Genomic DNA, 24,644 nt, shown 5'->3' with positions numbered 1-24,644 from the left:
AGCATTTATATATGTTAATCATCATGTGATTGTTTTTAATTATATACATTGATAGTGATTTCCAGTAATGGTTTCCATAAGAATTTTCAGCTGATCACTGGGCCAAAATAAATGGCCCCTCTATATTAGTGTTGACTCTGTTGAGTATATTAGAACAGTCAAATAGAGGTTTGTGGCCACTGTTTGATTCCAACTTAAAATTATTAATCTGACCCTGCTGACTATCAGAAGTCACTAGTTTTGAACTACTGAAGTCCTAGAATGAAGGGAACACTAACATAGAATGGATAGGATTATTGCTTATTCATATCCTTTGTCTGTACTGTACTGTATAACAATTCATTTAACAATGACAAAACATAAAAGCATTCCATAGAAATGAAAAATTGTTATCTTTACTGTAAACATTTTTCATTATTTTGAATTTAATAAAGCATTTACTTATGGCAATTACTGTGCAGTTGTTTCTTTAGTGGTAAGTACTGAATTTCTAATAGAATCTGTTTTGTTTTACTCTGGTAGAATCAAAATGACCATCACTTTCTCTGGATTCGTAAGGAATGAGGTTCAGGAGCAAAATGTCTTTCCTCTCTATGTATTAGTGTCAAGTCCAATTTCTGATTCTCTGGGGGTAAGTATGCTCAACTTTTTGGAGTTTTGCAGTCACCACATTGTAATTTTAAACAGATGATGTTTTTTAGCTAGTTGCCCATTTAAGTTTATTGCAATCTTTTATGACTATTTTTTGTAGATGGCTATGTCAATGTTTATGCATTTCTATACCATGCATTTTGTGCTGATGCAGTAGTTGTTGTGAATAGGATTCTGCAGTCTTTCGCTCAGGCCGGACATGCTTACTCAAAGCATCAACTCGACAAGGGTGTAATGAGCAATCCGCTGTTAGTTTTATTTTACCTGAAATTGGGAAGCTTTCAGAGGATGTAGTTACTGATAATCTGACAATCTTACTTGTTTATTGTGGTATTTTCTATTTTCCCATCATGCTAAATATATGATGCTCTGGTTGTACATTTGTTTATGCTTTTCATGCCCTACACTTCATTTGGAATAGATTGAATATACTATCATGGCCTGTTTATTGTTTAGTGTGAGACAATCCATGATTGCAAGCCTATTCTTAATCCTAAGTCATATTTTAAATGCAGTGGACAATAGGAGTTTACATGGAGAGAAGAACTTGCAGATACCCTCATTAGGTGCAATTTAAACTTTTACACCCTTAATAAATTATATGTTGGTGAATGCTAAAAGTTATGTTCTCATAAGGACAGTGAAACATGGTTTGCTTGGACTAAATTATTTGGATGATAAATATTTTATCTTTTTTTTTTATCAATTTCATTTGTTTATGCAAGTAACAGAGATCTGTTCTGCTTGACGCATATAAAAGGTTTAGCGAGCCGTTGATTTCTACACAAATCTTATATTTGATAAAGTTGAATGTGATACAGCACTTCAGTGTGAGTTTTCATTCCTCAAAGTTTTGCTGCCTGTTTCTCAGTGAATTACAGTGGAGAAGTTTTGTGGGGAAAATTGGCTATGGGTTCACTCTGCAATTCTTGGGAGAGTTCTGTAAGGTTGAAATTGGGGCACAAAGCTGATGTAATATCTTCAGTGGACTTGCACTCCAGCATTCTTGAGGTATATGTGTTATATGTCTCATCTTGCTTGATTGGTCTTGGAGTATAGAATGGATGCAATCATATTTAAGTTAGTAAACACTACAGAGGATTTGATAATGTTCTTGCTTTTGATGTGCATTATGTTTTTTTCTTCACCAGCAATGAATGAACCTTCATATCCTTAACATCAGTAATTGGAATGCCTAAGCAAAAACATATTCATAATTCAATTTTCTTCTCATTTTATAAATTAATGCAAGAGATTGAAAAAAATCACATTTGTACCATCCATTTCCTTGCTTGCATGTTACATATGGTTTTGAGTAGCATTTTTCTCTTTAAGGATTTGTTTCCTATGTTTAATCAGAGAGCTTATAGTTATTTTAGGCTTTGCAATATGAAATATTAACTTGTGCATGTAAATTTTATAAACTTAAGGCATTTCTTGAGAGAATACAGAAAAGATCTTTGTAATTAAGGCAAATTATTGAAGTTGTTCAACTGGAAATAAGTAATTGAGAGTTTCAGTCTGTGGCATATTCTTTTGGCAGCATACTCGTCAAGAGAACGGGGTTGACCACCTTATATTCAAAGCACCCAGTAACTCAGATGATTTGGTCAGTTGATTGAAATTCATGTTGGGATTTTATTCTTACTGTATGCTTAATGAGTCATCTGATGTTACAATTTGCATTCCAATAATATTTCATTTGCAATCTTCCAAGTTTTCACTGCCTATGTACTTATTTGACTTATCTTCATTTTGAAGAACTCATTGATGCGGTTGCAAGTGGATATCTCAGCCCAGGAGTTGGGACCAAGAGAGAGCTCCCCGTATGACTCTTATTCCTATAGTGACATTCCTACGTCATTGTTGCCTCGTATTGTACGGTAAAATTGCAATTCTTCATACCTTCTTTATATTCAAAGCATGCTGATGGCAGTGTGAAAAAATACTTTTGATTGACTAAGCTAAGATTGATGAAATGCATCGAGAGATACAACAAGGAGTTTATTGTTATTGATGAATAAGTTTTAACTTCAATTGTTTGTCTCTAATCGGTTGTACAGTAGAGCCTAGAAAGGAAAATAACTCCATTGTTTTGGACATATACTGTTTTTTCAGTGGATGTCTGTCTTTTCACCTTACCTGCAGAGACGATTCCCTATTTGTTATTTCAATCTCTACTGCTGTGAAATTCATTCTCTTGTATCTTCTTGTGTATGCTTGGACATTTTACTATTTTATGTGTTGGGGAATAAACTTTTATGTAACAAATTGTCTTTTAAAAAAAAAGTTTTGGTGTTTTTCCTTGCAAATCAATCATCTGAGGTTTTTGTTCTAAAGCCGTTTTTAGCTTGCATTACTATGTATAATGTATTGTAATATTCAGTTAGTTGCTTTATTTATTGGCTTATTCTTTTATGTATAATTTTTTTGTTTTCTTTTTGAGTAAAATTAACTTTGCAGTTTTATAATGTGTCTTTCCAGAATGAGGGCCGGAAATGTGGTCTTCAATTACAAATATTATAACAATAAACTGCGTAAGACAGAAGGTGAGCAACTATTTTGATAAGGTGTCTTGGAAGTTTTCTTTGTTGAGGATTTTTGGAAATAACATTTTGGCATGTTCAAATGGTGCATAACCATTATGACTATGCACAATGAAAGATACCCTATTACCATCATGAAATATAAATTTATGGTCTTATTTTTAGATGTTATATGGTTATAAGCTTACAAAGTACATGGATTTTATGATATATCTTCTCTTCTTATTCTTTTCAGTATTACTTAAGAGAAATTTTATATTAATATAATCATAAATAGCCATGCATGGTACAATAAAATTTCTCTCATCGTCTATTTTTTTAATAATTTGTCACTGGATTCATTTGATAGAAGTGCGTGCAGCCATGCACTAGTATGTAGACCTTTTACAAGGCCATAAAATGTTAAAGCAATAAATAGTTTAATGTTATAGTACTATATAGACAGAGAGGCACCATTCCACTAGGAAATCTGCATCTCAAAATTTAGGCGTAATAGTGTGAATTATGGGGTAATCAATCAAATATAGATGACTATGGCTTGCGTTGAGTTTTACAACGTGTTACCAAGTACAAATTATTCATCATGCGCATGTCTTATAATGTGGTAAATTTACCATGATGTTAAAGATAATAGCCAAGTGGTCAAATTTGGACCCTGGAACTTTCAGGAATCTTAAAATGTGAACCTTCAACTAAGATTAAACTTCTATTTGCTTTTACCATTTCTCTAGCATTTTCCTACACAACATTCAATTAGTTCTGGTTAGTTCTGTGGTGAACAGGCTCAAATTCCTCAATATTTTTGGGTGCATTCACTTACGCATGGATTATGTATTCATTTTCTAGTCACTTTGAAACTTTCAAGGTCAAAATGCAGCAGAAGAGAAACATTTCTACTAAATATATTGAAAAAGGGGATCAATGGCTAGAAAATACATTGGTTATATGACTATCTTCTTTTAGATTGGTATGAACTTATGAATCATCACTTTATCAGCTTGGGCCACTTGATCAAATGCCCTGGTTTTCAGATTCTTGGATATATGAATACATGGCATGTAGATTAAAAACTATAATGGAGGTGATTTTGCATCAGGGTATAGAGGAAAAATCTATGTTTTTTCCATGTCATGAAATCTTTTTCTGGGATACAGCTCAATACATATGTTTAAAATGGTAAAGAAAGTTGTATCAAGAAATATCAGGTGCGAGTGCTACTGCTACGATAGATCCTCATATTTCTGTAAGATACAAAGGTGACCTCACTATGCATGTCACCATTGCAGTCTAAATTATAACAGGATAATTAAGTCTAAAAGCCTAGACATCAGAAAGAAGCAACAACTAAAAAATATCAATTTAGCAAACTTGGAAACACTCCATGAAATACTTAAAGACTGCTAACCATCATAGTCTTCATCACAAACTACTACAATTACAAGAGAATTCTCAGTCTATTCCTTGTTTGGGCCCCATTGTATTGCTGGTGGGTCTTGTTCTCCATATTGTTAGAACTTAGCACCACCCTGATTAGCCTAGCTAACATTTCCTTGATGAGCCAATGGTCCGTAAACTGCGACAGAGTGGCTATTAGCCTGAATGTTATCAGCTTCATAGCTATTAGTTTTCATCTCTCACCATTTCTCAGTGGGGTGAGGCATTGTGGGCAGCTGCATTGCTTCAAGATTGGATTTTTGAAGGATATTTGGCAGATGGTTCACTTGGAGGCTCATCAAGCTCCATGTGTACCTCTCAAGCTTCATAAGGAGATACCATTTTGGCTTTAAAATGCTTGCCCATAAGTTTAATAAGCTGCTGATGCTAATGACAAGCTGCTGATCACTTGCGACAAGATGTAAAATGCACAGGACGAGCACAGTATTAAGAGGCACTTTTTCTTCCATCTTGCTATGGAGCTCTCTTATTGAAGCATCAATTGAAGGAAGTAGAGCAGCCAAAATATTATCTCCTTATGAAGCATGAGAGGTACACATGGAGCTTGATAAGCCTCCAAGCGAACCATCAGCATAACTTTTGAGTGATTGGTGGCAGCAAGGTCCAAAGTTCAAAAGGGTGGGAAAGCTTCCATTAGACTTTTCTAAGCCTCGTATGAGGGAGCAAAAGATCTACATGGTGGATGGTTAGGCAGGTGGCGAGCATGGATGCAATTGTTGGATTGGAAGGAGGGACTCCTCCTTTGCTATGTTACCAAACACAACAAAGCAAGTGATTGCACCTTACTATGGGGCTTGGGGGAGGAGCAATATTTACCCTCACAGGGCTGAAATTCTGAGGGTGCTGTGAAATAATAATTTACAAGGATAGGGATGGAAATATATTTGCTGCAGAGAGGCTTAAAACATTGAACTTGCTGCTAGTTCTTGTTGTCTTGTCATTTTAGTGGCAGATTGTTCCTGCCTTTTACGCTCGGCCAGTTGCATTGCTTTTAATTCAATATTTTTCTTGTATGGTTGCATTTGCAAATGTTCTTTTTATTTTTGGTACACTGAGGATTTGGAGCTGGGGAAGTTGCATCTGCATCCTAGGAAGTTCATTGATTGCTTTATAGATATTGTGTGCACACTGGGGCTTCTTCTAGGAGCCAATGGATATTACTGGTCCAATTGAGTGAATACTGGAGTTTACCGTTGACTTCAAATCATGATTCAACTACAAGGGGCTTCAATATTGTCTAGAATGGGGCCACTGAAGTGCAAATAACATCATTAAGTTCTCTTTGCCTTACAAAATTTCCTGATTTTTAATGTGTGTTTTCTTTGGGGAACTTTGCAGCAGGTATGGAAGATGCCTTAACCAAAGACTCATCAACATAAAAAATCTAATGCTTGCTAAACTCAAAGAACCAAAAGGTTGTCTGAACCATGGTTGATTATTAACTATTCTCCCAAACCTTGCTCAGGATGCAGTGTGGTGTTCTTAGCAGCAATTAATATTATAAGTCAGATTTGGAGTTTTATCTAAGTTGCTGGTTTTGGTACAGGATCGGTATGGGTATGGAGTTTTGGTACACCAGTATAGTATTTTTTTTTGTCGGGTATGGTACGTTTGGGTACAGCTGTATATATATTTAAAATGTTTTGCATACATATAATTTTCTAGGATAGTATGATGCTTCATCATTGATCAATGGTAGTGATAAAGATAAATGCCAAATGATAATTCAAAATTTCAATATTATTTCATACATCATATATGTCTAGGATGGTTCAAATGAAAATCATTCGACTACGAAATTTGAAATAAATACAATAACAAATTTGGATAATTGTCTTCAATCTTCATTAAAAGGATCTAGATCAAGGTCATTGTTTGATTCAACATCTTTTGAACTACAAGTAAATGCAGTGCCACTCTCACTTGGTGCATCATGTGTAAGAGTCTTATCATCATCATCTATATTGACTCTTGCAAGCCTTGCAATAGATGCATCCAAATTGATACACTTAGGGGCTATGCCCTAATTATTCGTCGCCCCTTCCTTGTAGTCATCTTGCTTGTGTGATAGAAGACACAAGTTAGAATGGACATAAACCAAGTCTTCTGTTTTTTTGGCAGCCAAACAGTTACGCTTCACTGAGTGGATAAAGTAGTATGTACTCCAATTTTGTTCAGCCAAAGAAGAACTTGCATCCTATTGAAAGTGGAGAGAAAACCAACACAATTTAAAAATAAAAAATGGCAAGCACTAAAGACTAAAGTCTACACTACAAATATTAAAAAATAAAAATAAAAAATACTTGCGATGGAATCTTAATTGCAAGAGGCTGGAGAAACAAATAATCTTGCCCATGAAGGTACCACCATGTATGAGCATCGTCTTTGTATTGGTCTTGAAGAGAACAAATGCTATGATCTTGTCCTGAGATGAACCTGCCAAACTCTTTCCTAACATTATCCACCACTTTTGGATCTGAGATTAGTCTTTAGAATGCCAACTTTTATCCATTAGCAACTTCACTATCTCTATATGGTGCAGTTATCCTTGGCAAAAAAGGCATCTTTGTGTTATATGCAATGATTTGTTCATCTTGTTCCAATGGTGATGAATGATTTTTTCCATGCTTACGAAAAATGCTTTTTTGAAGTCATTCTCTTTTAGTGCTATTATGAACTTTATTTTTTCTATCATGGAGTTAATGCCGTCATAGATTTCCGCAAAACATGGCTGGTCTGTATGAACAAACTTGATCATACTCATGATAGGCTTTTGATATTCAAGACGTAGTCCACGAGACCACCAATCATCATCCAGGATCAATGGCCTGAACTTCTGAGCCCTCTTTGAATTTGATTGCTTCTAAATACTCCATTGGTGGCTAATAACCATGGTACCCAATGCCTCTCACATCTTCACAAATTATCTCAAAACCATTGTGTGATGCAAATCAGATCTCAACAATCTAGGATCATGTAAAAAATTAAGTTAATAACACGTTAAAATATATGCAAACATGTTTCCAATAATAGAAACAATGTCTGTAGGGAGCAAAGATTTTGGATAATATATATGGATAGTGACTTCATAATATCAAACATGTATAACTGTAGTGATTTACTGTTGAACTGGAATTTCACAATATTGGGATTAGGTTTTTCTCCATTTTATCCCATCTTATGTAGGGAAATTATTTAATTTTTCAATGAAGTCAGATTCTATACATCAAAAGTAAAACAGTTGAGTGATATAATTTTTTCTAAGGAGAGGCCTTGACAATTAAGCATCCATGCAGATTGAGAGCATCATTGTTTTTGACTTTTAGCTCTCTGAAATGTCTTATCACTCTGTAAGATGGATCAGATTCAGATCCTTTCTTATTTTTTATGAGCATATGACAGATGCACACAAAGTTGGAATTCATCTCCTCTAAAAAATGGAGCAAGTAGAATGAACTTGGGACGTTAAATCATTCTTTCCCTGGCCACTATACACAATGTTGAGATAGGTGGATTTTTAAACACAAATACCAAAAGTTTATTTAGAGAGACAAATATATCGGGCATTCTTTCTTTTCAGCTGGGAAAGTGAATATGTGAATTTGGTATGCTCAGAAATTTGATTGATAGTTCGTTTCTGTGCATAGTTTGGGATAGACAAAGTCAAGATTTACAGTCCAAATCTTTTTACTTGACAACCACAGATTTTCCTGTTTCATGGTGATGGTCGATTATGAACAGACAATTTTCATGGCATTGTTAACAGACATGATTCTCCCGCTGAAGTTAAGACAATTTTCATGGCTTGCACCCCCCTATTTTGGAGCCATTGTATCTTTTAGCTTTTCTGGGCTTACTATTTGATGATTTTATTGATTCGTAGAAGCAACATATAGTTCATATACTCAGTTATCATGTAAAATCAAGCTATTGTTAGAAATCAAAGGGAGTGTCCTGGAAGATAAAAGCACACCTCCCTGGGCCCCCTGATGCGGTAAAAGACTAAAGTCATTTGGACTTCTAAAATGATTAAATGCAGGATTTGCCTTTATAGGGGAGGGCTTTTATTCTACACAAGATCCCTATTTTAGAGTCAAAGTATCTTTAAGCTTTGCCAGTGTAGCTCTTTGTTGGATTCATTAATCTGTAAAATCAGAGAATAAAATTTATACTCAGGCATTGTGTAAAAACATGCACTTTGAACATTCCATCTATAATTATAAAGTTTATGCTGTTTGAAATTTGAATATGTATAAGCAATTAACCTTGTTTGTTTCTGTATTTGACAATGAATCTTGGCATTATTAATGCTATCTCTTTTGTTTTGGCTTTTCATTATTTATGAGTTTATTGTGTGAATTGACTTCCTATTAATACTTACTGCTTTTGTTTTCTCAATTCATTTGTGTTTTCCTGGCGCAGTTTGTATATTTGCATATCTGTATATGACTTATCAGTCTTCTTATTCTTTCTTAACAGTCACAGAAGATTTCACATGCCCCTTTTGTTTGGTTCATTGTTCCAGCTTTCAGGTTAATATCAACTCCTTTATCTGTTTCTCTTTTAAGTTCTCAACATCCTTTCGTTAAAGTTGAAGTATTTTTGATCTATGTTTGTGCCTGTGAGTAGTACGCCTGGTTGTGTTACTTTTATAGATTTTATGTGTTTTAGAGATCATAACATATTTTGTTGAATTTTCATTCAGGGATTACGGCATCATTTGACTTGTTCCCATGATTTATTCAATTTTGCATTCTGGGTCAGTAAATTTGGATGCAAATGACCAAATATGTTTTTTATCTATTCTTATTTTGTTTGCTAAAAAAGTTATTATTATATTGTTTGCAGTTTCTCATGAGAGTAATTTTATTTATTGAATAAGTAATGCGAATCTATTTTTTTGATAGGTTAATGAAGAGTTTCAGACAGTGGATGTCTCTCTCAAGACTGAAATTTGGAGATATGAGGTGGTTGCTTTATCTGCACCTTTTGTTTTCTTGATTTTTTATTTATGTAGTTGCCCGCATTACTCCCTGTCACTTTAATACAGGAAAATTACAGATAATGCAAGAAAAGTTATGAGAAAATGACATAAAAGTCGTGCAGTAGAACCTTGTTATGCTGTATTCTTAACATTATGTTGAAATATTGATCTATTTGGTGAGGTATTGTAGCATTTATAATGGATGGATTAGAAAATAACTTGAAAATTATAATTCAATGGGAAGGAATGAAAGAAATAATATTAACGTCTAGAAATGACCAAAAATAAATCAATGGGATTTGCATAGTACATCCAAATAGAAAAGAGGACCAGGGTAAAAGGACTGTAGATAATGAAAAGTAGATGAATAATGTGTGCTGAAGAAATTTAAACATAATGAGAGGAGTGCCTGGGAGAGAAGATTGTGAGCCCACATATGTAGAATTCCTGTTCAAAAAACAAAGGCACTAGAAAACATTTGGTGCCATAGATAGCAATATATGCATTCCATAGGTCATAAAGGCCACAGTCAAAACAATCAACCTCCCCAACTTCCCTAGTAAAAGAAATGTAATTTTTATTAGGAGGAAACATAATTTTCCATGTCCATCGGTTTTAACTTTTTTCTAATATGATTTTAGAGATGTGTTTTGAGGTGGGCTATTTTTTATATGAGACAGATGCCCCATATTTGGTCCAAGGTTTTGCGAGTAGTCTTTTCTTCCCCTAAAGAGCATTTTGTGGAGGCATACTACAAATATGGATGGATGCAATCAGGACAGCATGAAGAATGCATGGTGTTAGTCCTTTAATGAGGCTTTGAGGATCTAGAACATAGGAAATGAAAAATTAGGGTCTGTAAAAGTACAGGCCAAAAATTTAAGAGGAAAAACCAGGGCTGAGAAATTAAGGAGAAGAAAAGTAGTGGAAAAAAGGTTTGGATGGTGCCAAATAGTAGCATGTGAAAAGATAGGTTGTGAAGAAGTTTGGAACTGAAAATTAGGGCCCAGAAAAACATTTTGAAAATTGAATAGCAAGAAATTTAAGGTGGGAAAATTCAGGGAAATATTCAGTTTAATTTATCCTATCAAGTGTTAGTTTTCCTGAAGCTTGCCAGATCACCACTTTATGCCACTTTTTGGGATATAACCATAGTTCCATACAGCATTGGAATAGGGGTAGGAGGCGATGGGGGGAGCCAATGGTCTTTATTTGTGGATGGTGGGGGGATGACAGAGCAAATGCATATGGTAATTAAGAAATTAGTTTTAAAATAATGTATAAGGAATAACAAATGAAACTTTGAAATACTAAACACATTGCATTGAACAATGAAAATGCTAAATAAGGAATATCAATATATTACATTCAAAATGACGATTACATTCAAAATTCAAAAACAATTGGCCAATGGTCCAACACTTCTATTCATCCTCAAAGTCCATGCCAAACTTCTTATCACTCAAACTATTGGACTCTTTGAGGTCACTAAACTAATACCAACCGACCTTGTGCCATATTATTTGGCTTAATATTCCATTGGGCTGCTGGACTGCTGTATGTAAATGTTCTGTGGTCAGTGAGAAACAAGGTGTAATTTACAACTACAAGCTTCTTATAAATAGACTAGTTCCTCTTAGCAGAAGAAGAACTAAAAACTTGGGACAATAAATGAATGGCTAGTGTGGTTGTTGAAGAATGAGGCCTATGCATAATCCACCATAGAATTGGGTCCTCATGTGCCATTACCTCCCTATTTATCTCGGCCTCTTTTGGATAATCACTAAGAGTGACGAGTTTTTCTCACTCAATAAGAATGGTGCGTACATCCTTAGCATTGGACATCTATCAAATAGCCTTCAATAACCCTACCTTCACCTCAAGATCTTCCATAGGGGTAACTCTACTACGCCTTTTTATATACCACTTCCGGTTCAATGCATAGGCAGCCATGTGCAAGGGAGTGTTGAGTTTCTTTCACTTTTGCTGAATGGTTGGCTGAATATAATGGTAGAAATGATATGTGGGGTCTTTCTCATGTACAACAACTTTCATTTGGCCAAACAAATTATCAATTCCTTCATGCATCTCTCCAAGGCTAGGTGCATTAGAGTCCACTTGTCTAAGATTTGTGAAGATTGGAGCAATGATAGAGACAACACATTTCATATCAGCCCAAAAAATGTCACTCTTTACCACCTTCTTTGTCTCTGTCCTTGGTCTGTCTTAGAATCGGGCCACTGCTTGCACTTTTTTGTCATGACCATTAGTTGCAATACATCTTGCAACTTAAGCATCTTCTCCAAGAGAATGAAGTGTGACGCATATCTAGTCTCTACAGATATCTAAAATTCTTTCTTGGACAAGGTTCAGGGGAAGTGTGGTGGTTGTAGATAAACAATTGCACATATTTATAATTATTAATGACTTGTTTGATCCAACCGATTCGCCCATGTCCTTGAGTGCGTTATTTTTGGCATGCACGCAACAGGGAGTTGACCAAATATGGTTGTCGGACCCTCAATCACCTTCTTTGCTTCTCTGCACTCATAGGTCACATTTGTCACTATTGCACCCCATTTTTTGACCCAACCTCTTCAAATTGCATCTCTAAGGATTTGGAACTAATAATCAACATCCTTGTGGTGCCCTAAACAATCAACAATTCTAAGTGAGGGCCCTTTGTATTTGTGACAATGATGTTGGTTAGTGGATGGTGCCTAATGTTCATCCCAAAGAAATGGGGCTTGGACTCGACTCGGACTCGGCAAGGCCGACTCGGACTCGGGACTCAGTGTCAGACTCGGCTCCAGACTCAGCTGGACTCGGGAAAGTGAAAAACTCAATAAATTTAGAGATTTTTAAAGATTTAAAACTTGTTTCAGCCACCCTTTATTGAATACACCTTAAAGACACAATAACATCATCAAACTCGGCTCATTTGATTACATACACAAGTATACATCAATCACATAAGCATAAACGCAAATTGTAGCTGAAGAAAATAACAAACATAGATATATAAATATTGTCAAATGTATACAATATTACAAAACTCATGGAATAAAAAATCCATGTCATCATATGATCATCTTCAAATGTTTCATACAAATACCAAAGGTAAATAATAAATACAACTACAAGTGTACAAGCCTATGGCTCAGAGGGCCGTGCACCCTCTCGCCTTGGCCCCCTGCGAAGGCGTTTAAAGTAGGTCTTGGATGATTCAGCAGCCATAGTCGCTCCCCGTGACACCATGCCATGCTCACCAACATCAGGATCAACTGTGTCACTCTGAGTCTCAGTATTTCCTATCTCTGCTCCTCCTCTGCCATGGCTACAGCCTCAACCTCTATATCTACCTGGTCGATCCAATCAATGTCATCATCACTAAAGATAGTTGTAGGAGTCCCAGGAGCTGTCTGATTCTCATTGGCCCACTCTGCTTCAAGATCAACCTCATCTAGAATGATAGGAGAGATGTCAACTAATGCATTCTTTCTCATTCTCAGGCGGAGGTTGTAGTGAACAAAGACAAGATCATTCATCTTCTCCATAGATAATCTATTGTGCCTCTTGGAGTGTATATGCTCAAACATACTCCAATTGCGCTCACAACCTGATGCGTTGCATGGTTGGCTCAAGATGCGAATGGCCAACTTTTGAATATTTGGTGTCGTTGGGCCAAAAAAGCTCCACCAATGATCTGAGTTTGAAATGAGAAAAATAAATAAAATCAGTCTCGCTCATGAACTCATTTAACAAGTTACAATATAGTATTGAATAAAACTAAAATTAAGGCTTACAATTTATTTTTACCTGGCATCATAGTTGTCCTACCGTCTTTGGCGACAAGACGAGAGAAGGTCTCCCCTTGTGCATCTGAGAACAACTGTAGCTCTCGAATAAGGTCTATTTGAGAAGTACCAGTAGGTCCCATCTTCTCCATGATTGCGTATAGCCCATTAAGGACCTCCACATCAGCCTTGAAAGAAGGGATAAAACAGAATGCCGGATTCAGATAATAGGCTGCCGCATGGATTGGCTTATGAAGCTGATGATGCCATCTCCTATCAATGATCTCCCAAATGGGACCATACTTGCTCTCATCTCCTCCATAGACGAATCTGATGGCCTCCTTAGCCCTATCCATGTCCTCATATATATAGCCCATTGCGGGCTTATCTCCATCCGCAACTCGCAACAAAACCACCAAGGGCTTAACAAATTGCAAAATTGAAAATGTTGTGTAATTTAGAAAAATGAGCAAATAAGAGAATACATATAATAAGTTATAAAACATGAAGTTAAATTGTAGAATTTATAAAAAAATTACCTTCACTATCTCATCACAAGGGACCCAAAAGTGTTGCTCATCAAAAATGTAGTCTGCCATATCTTTCCCTGCAGGGGTGGTAGCATAGGATGAGGAAGACCACTCCTCACCAACAATCATACGTCTCAAGGCAGACTTAGACCTAAGCATGGACTGCAATGTGAGGAAGTTTGTGGCAAATCTTGTGATTCCTGGACAATGCAACTCCTTCTGCTCCGTGTATTGTCTCATAAGAGCCAACACCCATGAATGATTATATACAAATTTGCAGATATTTCTTGCCCTTTCTACACATCTCTTGACCCATGGGATTTTTTCCAATATCCTCCAACATGAGGTCAATGCAATGAGCAGCACATGGAGTCCAAACTATAGATGGGTGCCTCTCCATCAATAGTCTACCTGCAGCAACATAATTTGTTGCATTGTAAATTGTAATTAATGGAGGTACAAACTACAAGATAGTAATTAATTTGCAAACAAAATTAGTTTGTAATCAAAAGTTTACCCGCAGCAACATAATTTGCTGCATTGTCGGTCACCACCTATACCACGTTCTCCTCACCCACATCTTCAATCACCTCCTCTATCTGCTCACATAGGTAGGTGGCATTCTTGCAATGGGCGGAGGCATCAATGGACTTGATGAAAACGGTGCCCCCCTGAAATAAAAAAATAAAGCTAGGTCAATGATCATTCAATAAACCATTAGATAAAAAATAAAAAATTAAAGACTATATGAAACTAAAATTAATCAATCACCTGCGGAAGAAACAAGAAAATTAAGGAGAGTTCTATTTCTCCTATCCGTCCAACCATCAGTCATGATGGTGCAACCTTTAGTGCTCCATATTTGGCGTTGTTCATCTAAATCCTTCTTCACATCATCCACCATTTGAGACAAAATGGGTCCCCTCAAATCACTCTCACTAGGGGCTTTGAACCCCGCCCCGCATATGGTAAGGGCATCAACCATTTCTTGCCAATAAGGAGACTTGTCGCAAAGAAACTCAATGAGATAAGTTAAGTATATAAATTCAATGAGATAAGTTTAAGTATAAAAATTCAAACAATCAAACATAAAAGTTAGTAAAACATTCACCTGGCTACAAATAATGGAATACAGTTGTAGCTCCAAAACCTGCCAATTGCCATTTTAGCAGCATCATGGACCTCCTTGTTCCAATCCATGCCCTCAAGCGACGGTTGGGACCCAGGAGTAGTGCGAGGCACAAAGAAGGAATCCAACTTGTTGACGTGTATTTTGTACACTATCAAACACAGAATAAAATACCTAAAGGTACCTTATCCTCTCTTGAGTAAAGCCTCTGATTGCTGAAGATATCGCGAAAAAGGATCAATTAGGATGACTCCAAGGTTCTTCGTTGTAGGATCTCTACGTGTGGATAAGCTCTCTGTGGTATGATGTGATTTACTGGAATCACAAGGGGACTTACATTTGATGATTGAACGTCTGATCTGCTTTGAATATTGCTGGAACACAGGCTCTTACTAGCTTTGATATGAAAAAAAAGGAAAAAAGAGGAGGGTGAGGAAAGGATCTAATTCTAATACTAAGAATGTAGGAGCAATGAATGATCTTTGATGAAATTCTAACTAAGTCTTGTTTTGACATCCCAGGACCACCTCCACAAGGTTAGTGCGATCTTCGAAGGAAAGCTTTATGATGTTCAAATCATCACTGCAGGCATAGACACCATCAGGTTGATGCATATCAATGAAGAAGCGACAATTGAAGTTAAGCTTAAGCTGAATGATTCCAGTTGACTACACAAGGTAAGTCTGCAATCAACAAACTGCTAGTAGTATGGATATACGAATTCCACCATCAATCAAGCACATTTCTTCCACTCATCTAATAACATGAAATCAAATACGAGAAGTATAGAGACCATGCAAATTGTCGAATCGACCCATAAATTTCACCATTTCTTCAATGAAGTTACAAGTCTTTTACAACAACATCTTGGCAACAATCTTTGCCTTCTCTCTCTACTCTACTCTAATTGCTATTCTATCAACTAGCTAATCACCTTCTAACTACTCTCTATTCACTAACTCTATTCTATTGCTTTCTATCTATTGCCCTTACAAAATGAAGAGTCGGGGTTTATATAGTGCCCATAATACAATTCGATGGCTGAGATCAATTCGAGATCAATGGCCAAGATTCAACAATGAAAACCCTAATTAGGGTTTGTTACAACCATTACATAACATTTAATGCTTGACCAATGATAAAATTGTATTGCTTGGACACATGTCCTCTCTAGAAAATTCCACCAATGGATAGTTGGGGTAGGTACATCGGAGTTTGAGTCACCTTCCATGAGTTAGGTACATTGAATCTGGAAATGCTGAGGTGGACCACACTGACTGGAGAAGTGATGACTAGGATGCCACCTCGTCTGACACTTGTAACTTGGTAAATATTCAACTTGATGTTGTTGAGAAGCTATCTTTAATTAACTCTTCTGAAATTATCTGCTTCTTCAATGAACCCTTGTTCTAACTCCTTTTGTCCTTGATTTGCAGGATGATTGATGTACCTCGCCTTGGAATACTGGATTGGAGAAGTCGCCCTTGATGACGTTAGTCCAAAGAAGGCCGTCCTTGTCGATGCTAGGCTGGAGGAGGTCGCCCTTGTCCTTGCTTGATCGTCCTTGATGAGAACCTGCCGATTTGTAGATCCTCCGGGCTTTGGAGTCGCCATCTTGATACCTACACAACATTTCAAAATTAGTAATATATCTTGAAATCTAAAAATTAAACTTTAAAAGGAAGATTCAAGATTTTAATTAGGAAACTTCATGATAAATCTTGAGTTATCATTTCCTAATTAACCATGTAATACTTAGATTTTTCCAAAAAATGTCTAAAAAATCAAACTTGAATAAGGGTGTCAAGATGATTTTGCCATACCTCCTCTTGAGAATTAACTCTAAGAAATGATGTAAAAATAGATGAATTTTGCTAGGCAAAGTGTAGATCAAAGCTCTCCCTTGGATAAAATGCACCTCCTTTAGCTTGGAAAAGAACTCCACCTTCCTCTTCAAAAATCTGGAAATTCGCCTTCAAATACCTTCAAAATATTTGGAATTTATCCTCCAATCTAGCAAGAAATACGCCTCTCCAATAGCCTTCAAGATGAATTTCGCCCTCCTTAGTCTCCACACTTGGTAGAAATTCGCTCCAACTTAGACCAGATTTCGCACCTTTTATTGCTTCTCCAAATCGCACTTGAATGAATGATTGGATGATGGATTAAAATCGCTCAACATACCCTTCTTATATAGGCGCTCACCACTTCCTTTTCCCATAGGCCGACTTGGTAAAATAGAACCAAAAATAAACAAAAATTAATAAAAAGGAGAAGGCCGACTTGCCCCAAAACATTAAAATGATACCTTAAGCGCTTGTCTTTTAATTTTTTATTTAATAATAATTAATTTTAAATGCCTTAATAATAAATAAAAATCGATTTTCCAAGGCTTAAATTAATTATTAAATACCAACGCACCCTTATTAAATGCCAATTTAATTAAAATATTTCAAGGTTTTAGTGAATTTGGCATTTAATGCGATTTGTTTGAAGTAAGTGCTCAAGCCTGGGAAAATAATGGATATCAATAACATTGCTCTGGTCCCTTGGAGAGGGACAGGAGTGCCCATGCATTTTAGACCTTGCATTTCTTATTTTCACATTCAAAACCTCACCTTTGGCGTTTAAAATGGCATCTTTATTGGGAACTTTGAGTTTAATTCATTCGTTCTTTGGAAGGAGCTTGCCTTAAAGCATTTTCGCCCTAGTCCTTTAGTGAGGGACAGGAGCGCCTTTTGCATCCATTGCGCAAATTCTTGATCATATCAACCTCAAGGCATTTTAAACATCATTTCAAATTCGTGCCTTGGCTTAGATTTGTCCAAACTTGGCGAGAAGGACTGGATATTAGGTTTTTCGCCCTGGTCCCTTGGAGAGGGACAGGAGCGATTTTGCAAATCCAAGCTTATCCGTCCTTTGTTAGCCTTCCAAATTATATTCAATGGATAAATCATGTTTTCCTTGGTCTCTTCAAATCATAAAATTGTCTTGATCCTGCAAGAACAGTGCAAATTTGAAATTCAAGCGCCGGTCCTTCAGTGAGGGACAGGAGCGAATTTTGTCTTCTAGGCCAAAATGCTTCACTTTTCACCATGAAATGTCTTTGCTAAGGAAGATATCATCTTGTTACACGCCATGAATAAGAGTTCAAGTCTAAGAAAGGTCTAAAAATGTGTATATAAAGAAAATCGCTCTGGTCCCTTGGTGAGGGACAGGAGCGCTTTTACCTTTGTAGACAAAAACTCCATCATTTCATTGTCTTTGATCAAGTCTGGATGCTCTATCATGCTCATTTCGTCCTTCACCATGCCTTTGATGTTTCAATTTGACCAAACAAGGTCAGGAATGACTCAAATAAGCCTTTTCGCCCTGGACCCTTGGTGAGGGACAAGAGCGCTTTGCCTTGGTCCCTTGGAGAGGGACAGGAGCGAAATTCGCTTTGGATCCTCAGTGAAGGACAGGAGCGAAATTTGACTTTTTGAACTCTCTATCAGGATAATTTTTATGGAATATAACATTTTCTTATACTTTAAGTTATATTCCATATATACTTTCAGGATGTTTGAGAGTGGTTTCAGACCTCCAGGAGTTAGGTTGCAAAATCTAGTTTTTTGAGGTTTTTCAGTTTCCAGACTTAGTCAAATTTCAGGATCAGGACATTCCAGACTTAGCCAAATTTCAGGATCAGGACTTTCAGACTTAGCCAAATCTTCAGGATCAGGACTTCACTCCAGCAGGACCTGCTATCCTATTGATCTCCCCGACAGCACTCAAAAATGCAAAAGCCAACTGACAAAACCCTAAAAGACCTAAAAAACCCTAAAAAGCAAAAAACAGGGGTCCCCATTTGCAATGGGGCGATGTGTGAAAACGTCACAACACAACCTAGATTTACGAATCCTAGGTCCAATGCTAACACTCCCACTACAACTACTAGTGCTAGGAGCTTGAGAAGTGGCGGTGGCACTGCCACTTATAGAAGTAGAAGCGGAAGCATTAGCAGTAGCAAACTGAGTGGGAGGATATGAAGGTAAGGAAGAAGGGCCTCCAACACAACCTTACTGTGTTCTTCCTAAAATTGCCTCTCTCCCAATGGCCGCTCGATCCTCCTTTTGTTTCTTTTTCCTTTCAATTTCCTCAACTATTACATAACATTCATGTACGGCCTCAGGGAGTGCTTTTAGGCATGGTTCGGCATCATGTCCACGCACACCAACAAGATGGTATTTCAGTCTATATATACCTCCATGGAATATTGTTTTGCAAAACATACATTTTGTTTGCCCCTTTCCTTGCCCTGGAAAATCCTCATGATATTTCCAAGCAGGGTCCTTTCTAATGGGGGGTCTAGAAGCTGAAGTAGACATTTTGGGATAGTTTTGTGAAACTTGAAGTTGAGGCAAATAATAAAGTGAAGTTTGCTGCAATAAAACATTACAAATACAAAATAAAATTAATACATAGTACATACATTCAAAAAAACTAAAGTAGGGTTTGTCAAACCCTACTTTTAACAAAAAGAAATTTACAAACCCTACATAGTACAACACTACAACTACATACTACATGCTACATACAAACATACAAATTTTTTTGAAAGAAAATGTAAAACTTTCAAAATAAATGAATAGAAAATGGAATTTTTGCATACAAGAAACAAACTAATCTTCAAAACAACAATCTTACCTCTTACAACAAGCTTGAAATGAGCTGCCAAGTCTTCCTATCCAACTCTTGATGCACCAAATCCAAACACAATGCAGCTCCAATGTGACAAATTGAAGAAAACTTGAGCTTCCTCCTTGCTGGTTTTTCTTCTATGCACCCTTGTTTTTCTTCCCAACTCACTTTACTCCTTTTTTTGCAAGTGAATGAAATGAAGGTCACTTTTAGGGATAGGAGATAATTAACAAAAAAAAAACGGAATTAATAAAAGATTGCAAACTAATTTTTTTTTGGTCTTTAGTGTTGGTTGACACTGGCCGAGTCTGGGTCTCAGGACTCGGCGAGTTTGGCTAGTTTGAGCCAAACTCACCAGACTCGGACGATTGCGAGTCCGAGTCCCTAGGACTTGCCAAGCATGACTCGGACTTGGACTCGCTGAGTTCAGGCGAGTCCCGTTTCTCTGGTTCATCCACCCATTCATAAGTATGTTGCATACACTAGCAATCTAGGTAGCCTTCATTTTATTCATTAAAATATTAATTTTGGAATAATTGTTATCCATGATTGTCCTCAGCTTTGTCTCTCTGGTTGCACATAAGAAGGTCTTGCTCTCATTATCTTTATCACCAACTCCCTACAATAAGGAGAGTGAGCCACATGTAATGGAATGCTATTGGCATATAATTTTTTGCCAATGGCATTGTTTGCCTTGTCCTTATTGAGCATATGAATAACCCTATCACCATGTTTGGTGCATCAATAGTTGATCTATGTTTTTCCTCAGGCTCTGCTGCCCTTAAACTAGATGGAAACGTAAGAAACCATGGCTGCTGGAAAGCACCTGTTCTAGGAGTGGAAACACTTAGTAGCATGGTAGTAGGTGTAGTTGTGTTTTCTTCAGCACCACCCCGTAATTTTTTTATTTCAGCCCTTTGTTTGAGTGCCAAGACGCCATATATCTTAGTGCCTTTGCTTGGTATGTGAAGGTGTGCATTAACTCTGGTGATGCTGCCTTGAAATTTAGTTTGACAAAAATGACACCTTCACAGCCTGGTGCTCCCTGACACCCTAGTTTTTGCTTGTAGTTTGGCTGCAAATTGTCTTAAAGGGGACTTCTCATCAAGGGACTCTTGATAAATTCTTTTAATTACATGGAAGGGCAACTACAATTTGCACTCCCTATAGAATTATTTGCCTTGCTTGCTTGCTCCCACCCTTATGTGTTAGTCTCAGATTGAACCACTATAGGCTGTCGTTGATCTTCTTCCCCATTCATACTATGAGAAGTAGAATTCATAGTGATACCGCAAGAAGTGAAATCTAAGTTTTAAATTTTAAACCATATGTTTGTCATAATGCAAGGGCTCAAGACACAAGGATTTATTGTGTTGTTTTTACTTAGGTTGCATGAAACATGAAACCAGGTGATACATAAAAATAGGAATCCTTATTTTTCAACCTTCATTAAACAAGGATTTAATTTTTGTTTTTAGTTCTTCATGGTGCATGAAGTGTAAAAGGGAAGGATACACAAAAAGTTAAACCCTATTTTGAATATTATTAATAATTAATTAGTTATTAATGCAAATTTGAAAAAAAATGAAAAAAATAATTTAATAAATAAATTTAATGACCTAAAAAACTGCTATTATAAATGTGAAGTTAAAACATAAGCCCCTAAGTGTTGTTTTTAGTGCTGCCTAATTGCTGTTTTTAGTGAAAACAACTGTTCAACAAATCTGAAACAACATTTAATAACCATATATGAACATTAAATTCAATATTGTATATCTAAATTGAAAAGAAATGTCATATGATCTTTGATTTCAGGTTTAGAAATGAGCATTTAAAATAAAATATCATATTTGCAAATTCCAAAGGATTCTTGAAGGCTTGAAGATTGAATGCATTGAAACCTTAATGGTTGATCATTGAAGACTTGGCACTTGCTCTTCCACTTGTTGTTGCTCTCACACTTGCTAATGGTTTCTCTTGCAGCCTTGCTCTCACTCTTGGAACTTGCAGTGGCAACTTGCAAGCTTGCTCAATGATTTTATAGTGAGTTGGAACGAATGTGGGATCCATATTCAGAGTTTTTTTTCGAGTGCTTAGGGTGTGAATGTGACCCATGAACTTTTAGAGTTAGGATTAATGGCCCAAATTTCAAAAAATGCTCGATTTAAAAAAATTGCTTGTTCAAATCTTTTGACATTGGGGAATATGTAGCTGTCTTGGGTGCCTTTGAGACATTTTGGCCATTTCTTGAATGCTTAGGGAACATCCCAACACTCCCTCACTGTCCTCGTCAGGGGGATGCCTCGAGCAATTTAAAAAAATTGCTTGTTCAACTTTTTGACATTGGGGATTGTGTAGCTGTCTTGGATGCTTTTGAGAGATTTTGGCCATTTCATGAATGCTCAGGGGACATCCCAACACTCCCTCAATCTCCCCATTAGGGGGCATATCTCATAAACAAATCCTATCTAATGGAGATTTTCAAGAGGTGTCTTTTGCTTGCTAGTGGTATTGGGGGCATGACAGTGGTACGCCCCTTTGGCATCTCTGCATTTCAGGGATACCCCCATCCCATAAACAATAGGTTTTGGTGGGCAGAGGGTGGATAAAGTGTCCCAATGGAACACTAGATATAGGTGCAAGATATGGAATACATCCACAAAAACAAAGTAATAAATTCATCATTGATGCATGAAATGAACTAAAGATGTGCAAAATAGTAGGGCTAAAGCCCAAAATTACTTTGTAACAATAGAAGAAAGCGACACCACTTTGAGGGTGCAACCTTCCATATGCTTAAGCCAAAGATGTGTTAAAGGATTGATGATTACCAATTGAACATTGGACACTATTTATAGCTCAAGAATGCTGGGACTTGGCTAAGACAAAGGGTAATACGCAATAGTCTTGGGCCAAGATTGACCCTCATTGAAGTAAACCCTAAAATCGCAATAAAGTCAGCTTGTTAGTTGTGGGCCTAGTAATACAAACAATTGGGTAGTATTTTTAATCTACCCTCCCTTTTCTCAGAATTAGATAATGTATGACACATGTTGGTGACTTCATAACCGATCCATGCATATGACATGTACACATAGAAGTGCATCATGCCAAAATCAACAATTTTACTTTCACTACTTTATACTGGCTCAATATTTGAATTTTTAAAAATATATAACTGTCTTGGCTTTTGCATTCCAGTTGTTATTTTATTTAAGCAAATTGGGTTTGATGGTGTTTTTAAAGTTCATATGGCATGGCTTATGGATTTGAATAATGTGCTAAATTTGTATCTTGTTTTATAAATATGTCCCATTTTAATGCACAATTAATTGTCCTTCATCTAAGGGTTTATTTGAAGTAGAGCGTGTCTGATATCCTTTCTCAATCACTTCTAGTACACATGTGTCATGTTGAAATATAAAATTTGAATATAAACCTGCTTTAATTGGAACATTTGTGTGATGTTTATCTATAGTTCAACTTTCATTTGATTTAAATAATGAGCTTTGAACCTGGGTTGCTTGGATGGTGATACAATATCCTAATCGATTGAACACTGCTAGATAGATTTCTATATTCTGATTAATTAATAACCTCTTGAATTAATTGTCCTTCATCCAGGGGCATTCTTGTTGTAAGTTTATTTGAAGTAGAGCATGACATCCTTTCCCAATCCCAGTACACGTGCGTCATGTTGAAACATGAAATTTGAATATACACCTGCTTCAATTGGAGATTTTGTGTGATGTTTATCCATTGTTCAACTTTGTTTGATCCAAATAAGGCCCTTTGAACCTGGGTTGTTTGGATGGTAATTGTATCTTAATTAATTTTACATTGATAGATTTCTATAGTTTGAAACCCCTAAATGTTTACTTGGGTTCTATTTCACATTTTACAATCATTTTGCAAGTGTGAAATATCTTTTTTTTTGTGGATAAATATAAAAATATTTTATTAAATCAAGGAGGCATGGATGTCATTATTAGAAGGGGACTTGAGAACAAGAACACAAGCAACCTAGAGCCAGAAGGCCCAGAGATGGTCATCAAAAGACGTGAGATTACATATTTTAATTAAATTTATTGTCCAAATTAACCACAGGATGAATTTGACTTTTGAAGCCTCTAAGCTTGTTTACTGGAATATGTAATGTCTTCTTGGACATCCTTGATATCACCTACATTCGTGTTAATGGCATGGAGGGTATCTGAATGATATTTGAGTAATCGTCTTCATCACTTTACTTCCTGAATTTGGAAGAGGTGATTATTGTTGTTATCCAGCAAGCCACAGATATTGATGTTGAGGATTGGAATGCAGCTCTATCTTGTCTGAGCTCATGAAATAAATCTAGCTAGTTATAGTTAATATCTTGAAGAATCCTCTGGACACTAGAAGGAGCCCCCAACGGCAAATTTCTGCTATGGACAGGGATCTAGCTACTGAATGGATCAGCACAAGAGATAATTACATGATCACAAGCAGTATTAATTTTCTTGCTTGGGGAGTGATTATTAAAACTCGCCTTGTGTCTTCCTTTGTAATTTGAATTAGAATCACCACCTTTTTCCCTTTTATCATATGCTGTCTTATACTATAGTGCGTATTGGAATCTGTGATAACAATCTAGGCTCACATAACCCTTAATTAAGACATTTATGTGTTCCTAAGTCTAATTATAGACATAAGTCGTTCTCATTAGGATTAGGATACCAATATTTACCTGATGATGCCTATATATGGGAGGTAATGAGTAATAATAAATCCTTATTTTGTGAAATCTGTTCTTATTGCAGACTTTTGTAGGTTTGCCTCCTCAAGTGGCTTATCATAATCAAGTATTTGCATCTTATTTGTATTATT

General features: G+C 36.4%; 1 protein-coding gene across 1 annotated transcript in view; it reads left to right on the top strand.

Moving 5' to 3' along the window:
• Window positions 1-24,644, top strand: part of LOC131034950 (polycomb group protein EMF2B) — a 43,056-nt gene that overhangs the window by 9,395 nt on the left and 9,017 nt on the right. The window contains exons 4-13 of the mRNA XM_057966563.2: window positions 523-631; window positions 822-981; window positions 1,167-1,217; window positions 1,523-1,662; window positions 2,195-2,260; window positions 2,413-2,534; window positions 3,136-3,200; window positions 9,132-9,184; window positions 9,358-9,411; window positions 9,560-9,619. Of these exons, the coding sequence (XP_057822546.1) occupies window positions 523-631; window positions 822-981; window positions 1,167-1,217; window positions 1,523-1,662; window positions 2,195-2,260; window positions 2,413-2,534; window positions 3,136-3,200; window positions 9,132-9,184; window positions 9,358-9,411; window positions 9,560-9,619 (880 nt within the window). The remainder of the gene's footprint in view (window positions 1-522; window positions 632-821; window positions 982-1,166; window positions 1,218-1,522; window positions 1,663-2,194; window positions 2,261-2,412; window positions 2,535-3,135; window positions 3,201-9,131; window positions 9,185-9,357; window positions 9,412-9,559; window positions 9,620-24,644) is intronic.

This window comes from Cryptomeria japonica, chromosome 8 (assembly GCF_030272615.1).
Source record: "Cryptomeria japonica chromosome 8, Sugi_1.0, whole genome shotgun sequence".
In the NCBI taxonomy this organism is placed as follows: domain Eukaryota; kingdom Viridiplantae; phylum Streptophyta; class Pinopsida; order Cupressales; family Cupressaceae; genus Cryptomeria; species Cryptomeria japonica.
The sequence above is the reverse complement of the archived record's forward strand: the minus strand, read 5'-3'. Positions and strand labels throughout refer to the sequence as shown.